Raw genomic sequence first — 15,718 nt, forward strand, 5'->3', positions numbered from 1 at the left:
ATAATGTTTATAAACCTTATATAATTAAAAAAGTTGCTTCATTACAGCATGTACAGCATCATGCATGCATGTATAGTTTAATAGAAAGGACCGAAAACCAATCACAAAGAGTACTTTCTTCATTTAAAAACTTGAGATGCAGTCGGATGGGGGAAAGCCGCCATAAAGTCTTGAGACATGTTTTTAAAAAGTTGAACTTACATAAATTTTCCATGGCTTTCTAAACATCTCTTGTGCGAAACGCGAGTGCAACGGTGATAGATGTCCCTCTAGAAAATGTGCTAAATATGCGTTGTGTGTGAACGGTTTGGTTTCGGTTTTGATGTAAACAACATCATCTCCGCATTGATGTTCTTTTTTCCCGCAATATTGTGAATGAACAACGTAGCAGCGCCGCATCTAGTGGGTTCAACTGGATAGACTAACAAAAACATTAAAATGCAATGACACTTACATCGTCGTCGCATTTCGTGCACCACTGATAAGGCTGCCTGACGCACACCTAAAATTGGGATTTTTATTTTTAATTCGACGAATATTCGAAATTCAAATTTTTTTTGACAACTCTCTTATGGGAAAAGATAATACTGATAATTTTTTTTTACAGAAAGAGTATAGTTTTTGGAGCAAAGTTCAAAAACAATAACTGTAAATAACATTGAGTGGTAAAAGTTGGCTAAGCTAGTTAAGGTTAGCATTTGCTAGTTAAGACTTTTATTTTCCATTTTGCACTGAGCTTTACCCCATAACGTTCCCCAAAACTTTTTAAAACTGGGTAATGTGTGTGTGCACAAATATATATATAGACATATATACAGTGGGTACGGAAAGTATTCAGACCCCCTTAAATTTTTCACTCTTTGTTATATTGCAGCCATTTGCTAAAATCATTTAAGTTAATTTTTTTTCCTCATTAATGTACACACAGCACCCCATATTGACAGAAAAACACAGAATTGTTGAAATTTTTGCAGATTTATTAAAAAAGAAAAACTGAAAAATGCTCAGTATTTAGTAGAAGCACCCCTTTGATCTAATACAGCCATGAGTCTTTTTGGGAAAAATGCAACAAGTTTTTCACACCTGGAATTGGGGATCCTCTGCCATTCCTCCTTGCAAATCCTCTCCAGTTCTGTCAGGTTGGATGGTATATATATATGTATGTATGGCTTGCTTTCGATATATACAGTCAAACCAAAAATTATTCAGACACTTTCAACATTTCACACATTATCACAGTTTGTTCGCTATAGTTTAGAAAATGGTAATAAAATATGACAAGAACTCAAGAAAAAACTGAGTCAGAACAAATTCAGCTTGATAAACCAAATACACAAAATAATGTTCTTTTTAGCAGCATCATATGACCCCTTTAATGACAGTCTGTAGTCTCCTGGACATGCTGTCAGCTTCATGCAAACCTCAACTTCAATTTTTTTTTTTTCCCAGAAAGTGTCTGAATAATTTTTGGTCCCAAATTTTAATCAGTTTTACTAGTAATCCACTCTATGAATAATTTTTGGGTATAATATGTCACAGTTTATTTTATTTTGCTATCCTCACTTACATAAATGAACTATAGTGTCCTGCACCCACTAGTAAAAAAATATCAAAAATTATATCTGGTGCCTGAATAATTTTTGTTTTGACTGTATATGGCTTTCAAGTAACTTCAAGTGTTGAAGTTTAAGTGTTGAAGATGCCCATATTTCCACATGGAAAAAGTGGAAATATGGGCATCCAGATAATTCTTGATGTTGCGTTTATAAGTGTCTAGACGGCAAGAGACTGGATTGCAATAAAACCACCTGCCCTTTGTGCGAGACAGACAGACGGGACCACACAGTAGGAGTGAAGAAAGTTCCGGAGGAAACAGGGAAAACTCATTTAACGATGATGAAAACATCAGTGCTATGCTTGTCTTTGTAGAGGCAGCCAGCCAGCCACATGTATGCATAATACATAACATGCGTAGCATGTAACATCAAAGCATTTCAAAAATGATACTTTTAAAATTCTGTTTTCGAAATCTCATTTATAACATTAATTTGTCATACCTCACCACATGTCTGACCCAGTTTTTCAGAAAACCATATTATATAAGACTGTACTAGGAAAATACATTATGGGCTTCACATGTTTATGAAGCCTGAGGTAAAGGAAATAGGGATTATATTGTAGCATAAAGTCATGCCAAGCTGGTGCAGCTGTGGCCAGTAAATTAGGTGTTTGGTTGGCCTGTGGGCCATGCAGCCAAACCAAGAAGACATAAAGTCCACAGACAGCACATGTTTTAATAAATACCATAGGCAGCTGTGCAAAATTAAGTGTTAAAACAAGGGAAGGTCTCAGTTTATGGGGGTCTTACAGATGTGGGTAGTTTAAAGTGAAAGCTGGCATAGACGTTTATTAAATGCAGTAAATTGCAGGGCAGAACGCAAAGCTAAAATCACCCAAAACAATCAGTTCAGCTAAATAAAGGCTACTGAGCATTACAACGTGTTTGGGGAACTTACGTGTAATTGTCATCCTCCACAAACTTTTGGAGCTCCTCGATGTAGCGCACTGACATCAAATACTTCTGCACGTGTGGTAACATGACCAAATGATCTGTGGGGTGTGTAGAAATGTGGAGATGCAATTTGAATTCTCACATCAGTACACTGCGTGCAGGTTTACTGTTTATATTGTTTCCATTTAGATTTCCTTTTTTTCCCTTTAATGAGATCTGAACATTACATAATATGAAAAGAAAGATGAAATGTAAAAACTAAATGGTATTTCCATAATCACGCATATAATCAAATGAAAATGAATATGTTTTTGGAAGCAACTTACCATAGTTACAGGACACCTGTAGATCAGAGATGATGCGCAGTAGATTGTTCATCTGATTGGTTCTTTGCTCAGTCTCGATGATGCTATCAGAAGCAGGGTAGGCGGAGTCAATGTAGGTCATATCAAACAGGTAAATTCCTAATGTAAACAGAGAAGAAAACGTGTTTATAGACACAGGTAGAGAGGGAGATCATTTCATAATTAACACAAAAGGTGAAGATTTTAATACTTTCCAGTAGGGATGTAACAATTCACTCAACTCATGATTCGATTCGATTCGATTCACGATTTTGATTTCACGATTAGATTTTCTCACATTTTTTCTCACAACAAAATGAGATTGAAGACATTATACAGTAAATTAAAAGGTGCCATTTTATTAGGCTATTGCTACACGTTTCTTTGTGAAATTGAAATATAACAAAACTAGACATTTTAAAACAAACCCCAAATCAAACAAGTTACACAAATAAAATAAATCTCTTAATATGAACAAACTAAGGCTTTGTCTGTGCTCTTTCCATTTAAAATTAGAGGCAACCACTGGATTTTAATCATGATCCAAACAAAGATGCAGCATAGCCTGCATGCAGCATGAGTAGTTTTTAATCTAAATTAGGCTGTATAATTTCGAAATTTGAAGCAAAAACAGAATGGTCTGACTTTAGTTTTGTGAAACTATACTACATAAAACATATCTGAACGAAACCGCAGACGAGCTGAATGAGATGCAGATGCACTCTCTGACAGCAGGTGGCACTTATGAACAGCAATGATACAGTGTTTCCTGGGTTACCGCTGTAAACAAAGCAGAGCTGCGCTTATGAACACTACTTTAATATGCATTGTTCAGAGGCAAGATGAAAAGAAAATACCACGTAAACTTTTCTAAAGATAGTCAGTTCCCCTCAGAGATTCATTCATATAAACTCCTACTCCAGTTGTATTGCGATTTGTTTGTCATCTCAACCGATTTGAATCGTCACATATTTGAATCGATTTTCAACCAGCTAATCGGTTACATCCAGGCCCGATTCTACGGGGGTGCTCAAACTAAATCAATAGCACCCTCAGTTAATGCTGTAATAATGGCATTTCATTGCAGATTTGGCAAACTATCCAGTGCTTTATGGTTTGCGCTTTGGAGATCGGTTTCTATTTCAACATCTTTTGCAGCGTTGAGCAATGTAGCCAATCACAGACATATCTGTTGATTTCTTGAACCCAACAGCCAATCAGAGGCATTTAAGTTAGAATCCACTCACCGCTTAAATTGCCGCAGTTTTTGTTCTGGTGTTGCGTTCAGCATTATCTCATTATAACAAAGTGTAGACGCGATGTAAATAAGAGATTCAGCATAGAGAACTTAATTGATTATAATGTAACTTTGTGAGATCGCGATGAACCAATATGAGTGACAGCTTTTAGTGATTATAAAGGGAAAGCGCTTCCGCCATTGCAATGGATGGCACAAATATATAATTTGTGTAGTATATGTATATATATACAGTGGTGTGAAAAAGTGTTGGCCCCCTTCCTGATTTCTTATTTTTTTGCATGTTTGTCACACTTTAGTGTTTCAGATCATCAAACAAATTTAAATATTAGTAAAAGATAACACAAGTGAACACAACATGCAGTTTTTAAATGAAGGTTTTTATTATTAAGGGAAAACAAAACCCAAAACTACATGGCCCTGTGTGAAAAAGTGTATGCCCCCTAAACCTAATAACTGGTTCGGCCACAAAAAACATCGTCTTATATTCGGGACAATACGGTACATATGATAAAAAGCTGTATGTTTAATCAGCGAGTTGAAGAAGATCAGTTCAAAAGATCTGAAAAAATTGTTCATAAATATTTAGCATGAGTCATATGGACTTTTATAACACTTTTATGGTGCTGTTTTGTCAGTTTGCTAACACTTTAGATAAGGGAGCACTATTCACTATTAAAGTGCCCCTATTATGCCATTTCGAATATTGCCTTTCATGCAGTGTGTAACGTAGCTGTATGTGAATGTAAATGATCTCCAAAGTTGTAAAGTTTAAAGTGCATGATAAAAAAAGTTATTGTCTCCCAATAGAAAGAATCAACTCTGAACAGCCTAAACGTCAGTAATTCGAATCCCACTTCCGTGATTCGTGATTGCTACACGTCACGGGGTAACACATTTGCATTGTGAAACTATGAGCTATGTTCATGTGACTGATGATTGGAGTCATGACTAATGAAAATTCAGATTTGCTATCACATGATTACAGTTATTTTAAAATGTAACAATATGTTTTACTGTATTTTTGATCAAATAAATGCAGCCTTGGTAAGTATAAGAAACTTCTTGAAAAAACATTTTAAAAAAATCTCACCGACCCCAAACTTTTGAATGGTAGCGCATCAGCTATTCTTCAAAATAATACCATTCATGTTCCATAGAAGGAAGAAAGTCTTTTTTTTTTGGCGAACTATCCCTTAAAGATGGCTTTACAAAAAACATCAAAAGTGAAAAATTAACAAAGTCCATATACTATTCTCCACAAACTTATTTATCACTTTCAAACAGATGTCCTACAGTACAGTACTTTGAGGCATAGTGTAGGCCTATTACACTGTTTTTACACCTATTTATAGTACACTTATTTACTGAACTGTTGTGAAACTTCAAGGCTTCCCACTTTCCACTTTAGTGGCCCCTCACCCCACTTTTACCACATTTACACAGATAGTTCAGAGAGGACTCTCTCCAGGATTTTCAAGCACACTGGTAATTGTCAGGCGACAGGGACAAAAACTAAACGGCACACAGTGTCTGGACTGAAAACGGTGGCCTGGAGCGATTGCCTTAATGCTCTTGCTTGCTTGTTAGAGTTCTGTTTCCACTACAGGATCTACAAAGCAGCTTGCTAATCAGCAGGTAGAGGTTATGAGTCTGTTAATGAGCACAATTAGTCAATAACTGAAGAGCTAAGATGAGATTTACACAGGCTGTGGGATGTATACGCTTTCTCACGACAAGCCTAAAGACTATCTGAAAATAGGTAGAAAATAGGCTTAAAGATGCACTTAGCGATTTTTGAAAAACACTTTTGACCACAGTGTCGGACCGAGTCCCAAAACAACCTCGCAACCAATCAGCAGTAAGGGGCGTATCTAGTAATGAGAAGAGAGCACTCAGTGAGTGCACAGGACGGATATTAGCAGATCGACTATAGATAGCGAGATATGGCAGATAAAAAAATAGGAATAGAGGAACAAAACATTAAAAAGAAGGGTTACGATCAGGCAAGAGGTAGGACCCATGAAAATATTGGAGCAGCTTTCCAGCGGTGGAGAAACTCGAGTGGGAAGGCCTGGAATCGGACGCAGAGGTTGCTTTGTTTCTTCTTGATCAGTGAGTTATGTTGATTTTGCTTTTTCACACAACTATTCTGTGTTGGCTTTTGCTTGAATATGCTGCGGCCGGCAGGCATAGCAGATTCCGCCATCGTCGCTGCCAGGGTTGTGTATGTACGTGTGGGGCAGAGTTATCAAAATAGGGGCGATGTCCTGTTGGGGTATGGGCGTGTTTGTTTTGGTGCTTTCAAATATCAACATCGTTTAGCAAAAATCGCTCAGTGCACCTTTAACTAGTACTAAATTACAGGAAGGTGAGGGTGGACACTTTCAGTGAGTGAAGCAAGTGGAATATGTTGGATCAGTAAACTGACTGGCTGAAAAGTGAATCTGTGCAGCTAAGAACTTTCAGTAGCTATAAAACTGCTCTGCCACACTTGTTCACACTGTAATCATCGCTTGTACAATATGGTCAATGTTCTGCTCAAGTGGTCAGAAGTGGATAGTTTTAACACCTCGTTTTGTGCTGGAATAAACAGCTCATCTCTGTAGTTGACAGCCCTCGTTATTCAGATCTGATGTGTATTACCACCTCTTTCTGATGGCTGAATGACATTTTTATGAGTTTGTCAATAGCATTAGCACACTGTGATTTCAGTTGAAAAAATACAGGGTTAAATGGATTTCAGTCAAAGGTTTGGCTCAAGTAATTGTTTTTTTTTTTAGCAAGAAAGCATTAAATTGATCAAAAGTGAAAAAAAAAAAAAACGTAAAAAATGTATCGGAGTATCCACAAAAATATTAAGCAGCACAACCATTATCAACATTGATAATAATTAGAAATGTTTCTTGAGCACCAAATCAGCATATCAGAATGATTTCTGAAGGATCATGTGACACTGAAGACTGGAGTAATGATGCTGAACATTCAGCTTTGCCATTACAGGAATAATTGACATTTTAAATATATGATTATAAAAAGTTTTTAAATTGTAATAATATTTCACCGTTTTACTGTATTTTGATCAAATAAATGCAGCCTTGACGAGTATTAGAGACTTCTTTCAAAAACATAAAAATAACTAAAATATAATTTGATTTGACATGTAACAACTGGCTCAGTAGTACTGTAGCCAAAATGATTTGTGACTTTGCAGCTGCCCCATAAAATGAAAAGACACAAAACTGACAAAAAAAATCTGCTGCACCAATATAGAATCTGGAGTTATACCAGACACTGAAACTGTCATTAAAGTCACAGAAATAGTCTAGCACGTGTGTGGGTGAGAGTTTGTCAGAGGTCAGCTGTACAGCTGAGATTGACCCTGACATGCTTCCTGTGAAGAGTGAAGTAGCTCATTGACCTCTTCACTGGATTCAGTTACACTAGCAAAACCAAACCGGTAATAAAAGTGCATGACCATTACTTCAGCTGCCTTCTATTGGTCAACTTCAGTTATGATTTTAAATATGAAAAGATTGTAGAGAAAGAATTCTCTAATCATCTATAAAGATAATGGCAAGAAATTATTTAAATGTTAAATATGTGAATTAGTCCAAAGCATTTCCCAAAAAATGTGCTCAAAATTAAGCAGATATTATAAACTGATGTTAAATATTTTTGAGGGAGAAGCAATTTTCACAAACTTAATTAAATAATTAAAAACAATTTCTTTCAGACTGCCAGGACAAAATATTCTATTTCTTGTCATTATATTTAGTGGCTAGTTAGAAAAGCGATTCAGTTTCATTAGGAATTTATATTTAGCAAAATTAAAAAGAGGAAAAAGAGAATGTTAGCTTGACAAACCAGAGAAAAAATCAAGATGGTTTTATTTGGCATGAAACATATTCTAATTACAAATAATTATATATTTGTCTTCAGCCAGGTCTATTCTAGGCTTCTGAGATTTTACAACTTTATGGGGCACAATGAACAAGAGTGAGTAAGATTTCCTGGAAATAAGTGTAACAGTGGCTGGTTTCCAATGCCAGGTTCATAAAGCGAAAGACAGAAAAAGGTCTAAGAAAACTGTTCACATAGCAGCAGAATACAGATATCAGTCAAATATGGAGTGCTAAAAACGGTTCCCTTTCAGTCGGTCACTCTCGACGTCACGTCGGATGACCGACGAATTGGGATCTCGCTTAGAGGGACCAATCTACTTCGAGTGTAAACTAAACGAGCCAATGCACATTGGCATGCGATTATTGCATCCAGCTGCTGCTGATCACAGCGTGAGTACACACTTCAGCAATAAAAGAGATTGACAATCTCATTCTATATCTGAAGTAACTTTTCAGGACTCAACCAAATTTAGAGACGATGTTTAATACATACACTATGTGCTGCAACTAGTCTTGACAACTAGTTGTCTGTCACTCATTGACGCATGTGTGGAAAGAGGCATATGGTTTGCTGGTTATTCTTTGCTGTCAATCACTAATGTTAGCACTGTCAACCTCACAGATTATCAAAAATGATTGAAAACAGGGGTATTGTGAGAAAAAGACAAAAAAGGCCAAGTGATCTGTCAAGAGTTACCAATGTCACTTCATTCCCTAATGATGCCTATCAGGAGGACCTGAAAATGAGCAGGTGATATTTGAACACTTGTGGAATTCAGGAGCAGCCGTCCGATCCTGATGTCCATGAATAGAACAGGGAGTGTGGCTGAAGCGTGTTCTTTCTGTCTGGCGCAGCGCTAAGGTTCCTAAAACCAGGGACCATTACAGCCAAAGACATTTACAGACTTCAAGGTTTATGTTCCTTGAAATATAACTCACTTGTATCTCTCAAGCCAATAATTTAAGGATATAGTGTGACTTTCACAGAGAAGGAGGATGTAAATCACAACGGCTGAGGAAATGTTTCACTGAAAATAACTCAATCTTGGTTATTAAAATAAATGCTGACATGTCTCAGATGATCAATGATTGATATGCTTCACCTGTGACTTATTACTAATAATAAGTAAACATGATCATATGCGAGTTAACCACAGCGATTCCTCAAATGGGACAGCCACAGATTTTGGTCTATAAATATCGAAAGCATTTAGGACACTGATAAGGCTGGATGCCCAGTCCTGAACTTTGACTATATATTTTAAAAGGGGATTTCACAAATAAATAATTCCATGATAAAAATAAATATATTTCTAATCAATATAGAAATGAATGCAGTGCTATTCATATTACATAAGCAGACAGAGTGTGGATAAAATTAATATGTACTATGAATTAGTGTTGTTATTGTTAACTAAAACTAAAACTATTAAAATCATTTTCATTATTTGAAATAAAGCTAAAATAAAATATTAGATAAAAAACAAACTTAAAAAACTTGAAGAATAGAAATGTTGCCTGACTAAGTAATTTTAGTTGAAGTTATCTAAACAGAAAAAAAAAATATATAAAACATTTTAAAAATCTAATTCAAAATATTAATAAAATAGTATATAAACAATAGTAAAATAACAATGCTTTGAACCACATCACACACTGCTATGACAAGTACAAGAAGCAATTTTACATAACAAAATACAACGTTCTCAATATATGACAGTCACCGCATTTCAAAGCAGTTGGATATGACTTACCAAGACTGGTTTCATGTGCTCATAACCTCAGTAATTGGTGCATAACGTACACTGGCAAAATGACTGGACTGAGTACACAAGTTGTATGCCTATAAAGCAGCTGAGGGTTGTTTTTTTGGTAATGACTGGCAATGCTACACTGCAAAAATGTTTGGTTGGATAGGGCTAACAAATGTGGCTTATGTTCTTGTGCCATCAACATAACATGATTTTTCTTAGTCATAAGGAAACTTTTTAAGCCTGAGAAATTACTTAATTTCAGATCAATTTACAAAACAGAAAATACATACATACATACAAATAATGGTTGTCTCTAAGATGTTTCTTATCAGATGTCATACAGACATTTAGAAAATGTCTTTAAGATGTTTATGATTTAGAATGTATGTAAAACGGCTTTTTAAAAGATGTTTATCTGATGTTTGTACACAACAGATGTTTTCTTAATGAAATGCTCTTCAAAACACATCTTGTAGACGTACGTGTGCCTGGGTTTATTGGACAACAGCAAAAGCAATATAAATGTTGCTTTCGCTTATTTTATATAATTTTATAGGCTATACAGTACATAGTTGATAAAAATATTACATCAAAATGGCATTAAACGGGTAATAACTTGAAACACAGTTTTAATCAATCAATCAATCAGTACAAACTAATAAATTAACAACACGAGACAAGAAATGAATACAATGATAAAATAAACCAACCAGTAATATAAGTAGGCTTACAAGCAATATAAATGTATTGTTTGTATTTCCAGTCAGGTAAGGTAAATGTTCAGGAATGTGAAAGATTGCAGTCACATGTAAAATAAAACCTCTTGAATTGATCATTGTCTTCATTTTTGATGAAAATAATATGCTACTGCATAATATTTTATTAAATAAAGTTAATAAATGTAACCATCAGCACAGTGAGATGTATTCACGTTTTTCTTTTTCTTTTTTTGGAGAGTGTTGTTATCTTAAATATAGACTATCACATCAGCAACAATCCATGTGACCTGCCTTTCTCTTTGTATTATACAACATAACTACATTGTAGCACAGAAATAGGGGAACTTTGAACTTTGGGCACGCAATCGTTCAGCCGGTGCGCACCGATATAATGACATGTACCGGCATGAGGGCGCGGGCAGCAGCTCTTAGGTGTCCCATTACCGTAAAAGTAAATCGGCCAGCGAAATGATCAGGTGCACAGCATCCCATCACAATGAAATCCCTACAGTGCACTAACCTGTCTTGCAAAAGAACGTTTTGATAGACTGATTATGCAGTTCTCCTGGCCTCCCTCTCCTTCCCATGACGTTACTGGTACCCAGATTTTTTCCCCCCAGCATTTTCAGTCAGTCTCACTTCAACTGTAACTTTACAGTAACTGTTCTCGGAGCAGCATCAACTCTGATTGGCTCTGTTCACTAGCTGGGGCGGGACCTGCGATTTTATTGGGTCCCTCTCCTTTTTGTAGCTGACTGAGCCAAAATAATTAATAACCATCAGACTAAACCATTTTATGAAGGGGAGAGAGATATTTGGAAAGCATTTTTAACTAATTTGCTAACTAAGGTTTTTATCTAAGGTTTTCATCAAACTCTCAGGCATACAAGCTGACTTTGTAATATATATACTAAAATGATTCATATAAGAGTAGGGGAATATATTAACTACTGGATTTAGTGTGGCCCTTGGACAGTGGGGGCCCCTATAATTGTCACCACCTTTCACCCCACACTTGCGACGGCCCTGACTGTAAGCTGTCTCAATCGTGTAGTGTGACTGAAGCTACACGGACTTAACCAATGCAAAAGCACGGCACAGCATTGATCTGAAGCGCCTCGTATGTACAGCGGACACGAGAATGGTTTGCCGGACAATGCACATCTAGTCTACAGATAGACTAGCACAGGGTAATTCTCATATATAGTATTTATAGCTCCTAACAATGCTGTGTGATTATATGAGGAATGATTACCTCAAAATGTAAGTCGGAATGCAGTTTTTCCTATTTCTCGCATGCCAGTGATTATCCCTCTGCGTGCCAATGTTGGCACACGTGCCATAAGTTGCCAACCCCTGTCCTACACCATACCTAAACTTAACAACTACCTTACTAACTATTAATAAGCAGCACATTAGGAGTTTGTTCATGGAAACTCTTAGTTAATAGTGAATGTGTTCCCCTATTCTAAAGTGTCACTGAAAAATCATATCCTTTGCTTAGATGTTGGAGTTTTATGAGCCAAAAGCCAATAGAAGAAAGGTAAAATACCACAAATGCCTGCTGTTTCTTTGCTGCTTTAACAGCCAAGCATTATTCACGAGGTAGACAAGCCCCATCGCAAAACCCTGAGGAGAACCAGACTGTGTGGAAAACTTAAATAATTCACATGACAATGAGCAGAATTGACTTCTGTTAACTCAGTGACACAATGTGAAAACTATTTTTGCTGTGAAAGATTAGAAGTCAGTATTAGTATGTTCAGAAAAACAAAGTGCACAAACGTAGTGGTTCCAGATGCATTCTGGGACAGTGTAAAGGCATCATGTTTGCGCCTTATGATAGTCAGCCAAGTTAAAACCGACAGCTATGCTCCTCTCTTCTCGGACATGGTGTCACCAGCATTTACATTATGTAACAAGGTCTATTAACCCTGTCCTATAGCAAAACTATTCAATAAGGACAGCTTAATTACAGGTTCACTGTAACTAGCTTAACTAATGTTAACATGTAAAATGTAACCAAAAAAAAAAAAGAGGTATTTGCTGTATTTATGCAATACACCTTTTTCATATTGGCAGTGTTCTCAGAAGAGGAAGCCATCATAGTTGGGTAAACTTCTATAGTGGTAAATAGAAAATACAACAAATATAATTTTTGCATTCCTATTTGTTCCAATAGCAAAAACATCCACAAAAGCATTTCTACGATCTAATAAAATAAAAAATAGCGAGAGATTGATTACACTGGTCAGAAGAGGTAAAGATGTCAAATTTGCATCACTCCCTGAGACGTTATGTTACTATATATATATATATATAGTGGTGTGAAAAAGTGTTGGCCCCCTTCCTGATTTCTTATTTTTTTGCATGTTTGTCACACTTTAATGTTTCAGATCATCAAACAAATTGAAATATTAGTCAAAGATAACACAAGTAAACACAACATGCAGTTTTTAAATGAAGGTTTTTATTATTAAGGGAAAACAAAATCCAAAAATACATGGCCCTGTGTGAAGAAGTGTTTGCCCCCCTGTTAAAAGTGTGGTTTATCACACCTGAGTTCAATTTCTCTAGCCACACCCAGGCCTGATTACTGCCACACCTGTTCGCAATCAAGAAATCTCTTAAATAGGACCTGCCTGACAAAGTGAAGTAGACCAAAAGATCCTCAAAAGCTAGACATCATGCTGAGATCCAAAGAAATTCAGAAACAAATGAGAAAGAAAGTAATTGAGATCTATCATTCTGGAAAAGGTTATAAAGCCATTTCTAAAGCTTTGGGACTCCAGCGAACCACAGTGAGAGCTATTATTCACAAATGGCAAAAACATGGAACAGTGGAGAACCTTCCCATGAGTGGCCGGCCGACCAAAATTACCCCAAGAGCATAGCGACGACTCATCCAAGAGGTCACAAAAGACCCCACAACAACATCCAAAGAACTGCAGGCCTCACTTGCCTCAGTTAAGGTCAGTGTTCATGACTCCACCATAAGAAAGAGACTGGGAAAAAATGGTCTGCATGGCAGAGTTCCAAGACGAAAACCGCAGCTGAGCAAAAAGGACATAAAGGCTCATTTCAGTTTTGCCAGAAAACATCTTGATGATCCCCAATACTTTTGGGAAAATACTCTGTGGACTGACAAGACAAAAGTTGAACTTTTTGGAAGGCGTGTGTCCCATTACGTCTGGGAAATGCATCATACATGTGATGCTGCATTCACACCAGTAGGTGTCAGTATAAAGTCCAATATCTCTGTTGTATCAGGCAGCAAAAACAATCATGCACCTTTCTGAAAATATTTAGTGATAATCGTAGTAATGTTGTTCCTAGATTCTCATGTCTGCACAGTGATGGAAGGAACATTTAAATGTGCATAATTGTGGAAAAATGTATTTTATGTGTGTCACTTTGTAGCCACAGTGGTTCGGGGCCTTTAATTACATAACTGTCTGCATTCATAGCAGGCTATGGAAAAAAGCGTGCATGTCTTCAAGCAAACAGCTTGAAGGGTGTTGAGATTGCGGCCTGGCCAGCAGCAGAGAAACATTCCAGAGGTGTGAGTTCACATGTGATAGTGGGGCTATGTGGCGGCTTTCTCAAGGGATATGGTTTTCCCATCAGGGGCTTTCCAGGGAGCAGGAACAACTGGGATGACTGAGAAAGGAAGTGTTAACACCTGCCATCCGGAACTCAACAACATTAGACAGATTACTGAGGGACGAGTACGAAATACAAGATTGATTAATGCATTTGATGATGTGTGGTTAACTTTTATGTTTTATTTAGAGCATCTGGATTTGTTTGCATCAGGATTCACGGCCAATAAATCCCAAAACACTTTTCATGAGCTGCACAGCCAAGTACTGTGCTATTAACAATCCGGAACAGAGTGTAAAACTAGGAGCAGCCAAAAGCATATTTTAAATAAACACGTATTACTGCTGCACAAGGTGAATACGCAAAGAGAAATAATAGGTTTGGCTCATGCAAGAGACTTTAGAGCCAGTAAAATACTCTTGTATCTTCTTAACAATCTGCTCACTCAAGTGTAAAATGTATACATACAGTGGATGACAACAGCAGACTGTCTAATGCTGTCTATTACTACCTGAAACACAATCTGTCAGAATACTGCTACCTAATGCAGACCTAGCCTTACAATGGCTCTTACCAACAAACTAACTCATTATTATGCTGGCATGTCTGGAGATTTCAATACCGAGTTTATGGTGAAAACAGCGGTGAAACAGCCTGAGACACTGGAAAAATACTGAAAAATAGTGTACGAAGAGCAAATTACTACACGTAACACAAGCGCAGACAGCAAAAACACTTCATGGAAGTTATAAGTGACAGTCTTACGCAACTGTCTCTGTTCGGCCCTTTGATGTGGCGGAGACAGTAATACTCGACATGAGACTGTTGTTGCACTATTCCTCTGGGATCACTTTGGATGAATTTCAGAGTTACAACACTGTCACTTTTGTTCACTAGGATGAAATACAGCTAAATCACATTTAAGCTGCCTTTTTAAACACATGGTGCACATGGAGTTAATATATATACTGTATATATATATATATATATATATATATATATTTTTTTTTTTAAACCCTAGTTTCCTAAGAACTAATTTCAAATCCTCATCATGACACATGGAACCAACGGATTGTTCCAACAATGCTAAAAAACAATGTTCAATAATTATTAAAAATTATTCAATCTGATTCAAATAAATGAACAAAATTTACAAAATATATTAAAACACATTTTAAAAAGCAGTTATTTCCAATAGTAATAATAGTAAAATTATTAAATATTATAGTAAAAACTATAGTGAACTAAAAACACTATAATGTCTAAAACCTGTGCAGATGGCCTGTTACACACTTAGAAGGATCCATAATGACGTGATAAATACTGGTATAAAATTGCAAAAAATACGGTCTTGTATCCCAGCTTAATATACAGAGACACCTTTAAGAAAGCCATTCATTTGATTCCCCAGAAAAGTGTAAACACTGTGGCGCTATCAAAATGTTTAAAGGGGTCATATGATGCTTTTTTAAAGATCATTATTTTGTGTATTTGGTGTAACAGAATATGTTGACATGCTTTAATGTTCAAAAAACACATTATTTTTTAAATACTGTACATTATTGTAGGTCCTCTATGCCCCGCCTCTCTCAAACGCTTCGTTTTCTACAAAGCCCCCTCCTT

The 15,718-nt window shown here is 36.4% G+C and overlaps 1 protein-coding gene across 1 annotated transcript in view; it reads right to left on the bottom strand.

Moving 5' to 3' along the window:
• Positions 1-15,718, bottom strand: part of LOC107727327 (ras-specific guanine nucleotide-releasing factor RalGPS1) — a 107,576-nt gene that overhangs the window by 11,412 nt on the left and 80,446 nt on the right. Inside the window, exons 10-11 of the mRNA XM_016537171.1 lie at positions 2,839-2,976; positions 2,517-2,610 (exon numbers count right to left, since the gene is read on the bottom strand). Of these exons, the coding sequence (XP_016392657.1) occupies positions 2,517-2,610; positions 2,839-2,976 (232 nt within the window). The remainder of the gene's footprint in view (positions 1-2,516; positions 2,611-2,838; positions 2,977-15,718) is intronic.

The sequence above is a fragment of the Sinocyclocheilus rhinocerous genome, unplaced genomic scaffold (assembly GCF_001515625.1).
Source record: "Sinocyclocheilus rhinocerous isolate Xijiao unplaced genomic scaffold, SAMN03320098_v1.1 scaffold1298, whole genome shotgun sequence".
NCBI lineage: Eukaryota > Metazoa > Chordata > Actinopteri > Cypriniformes > Cyprinidae > Sinocyclocheilus > Sinocyclocheilus rhinocerous.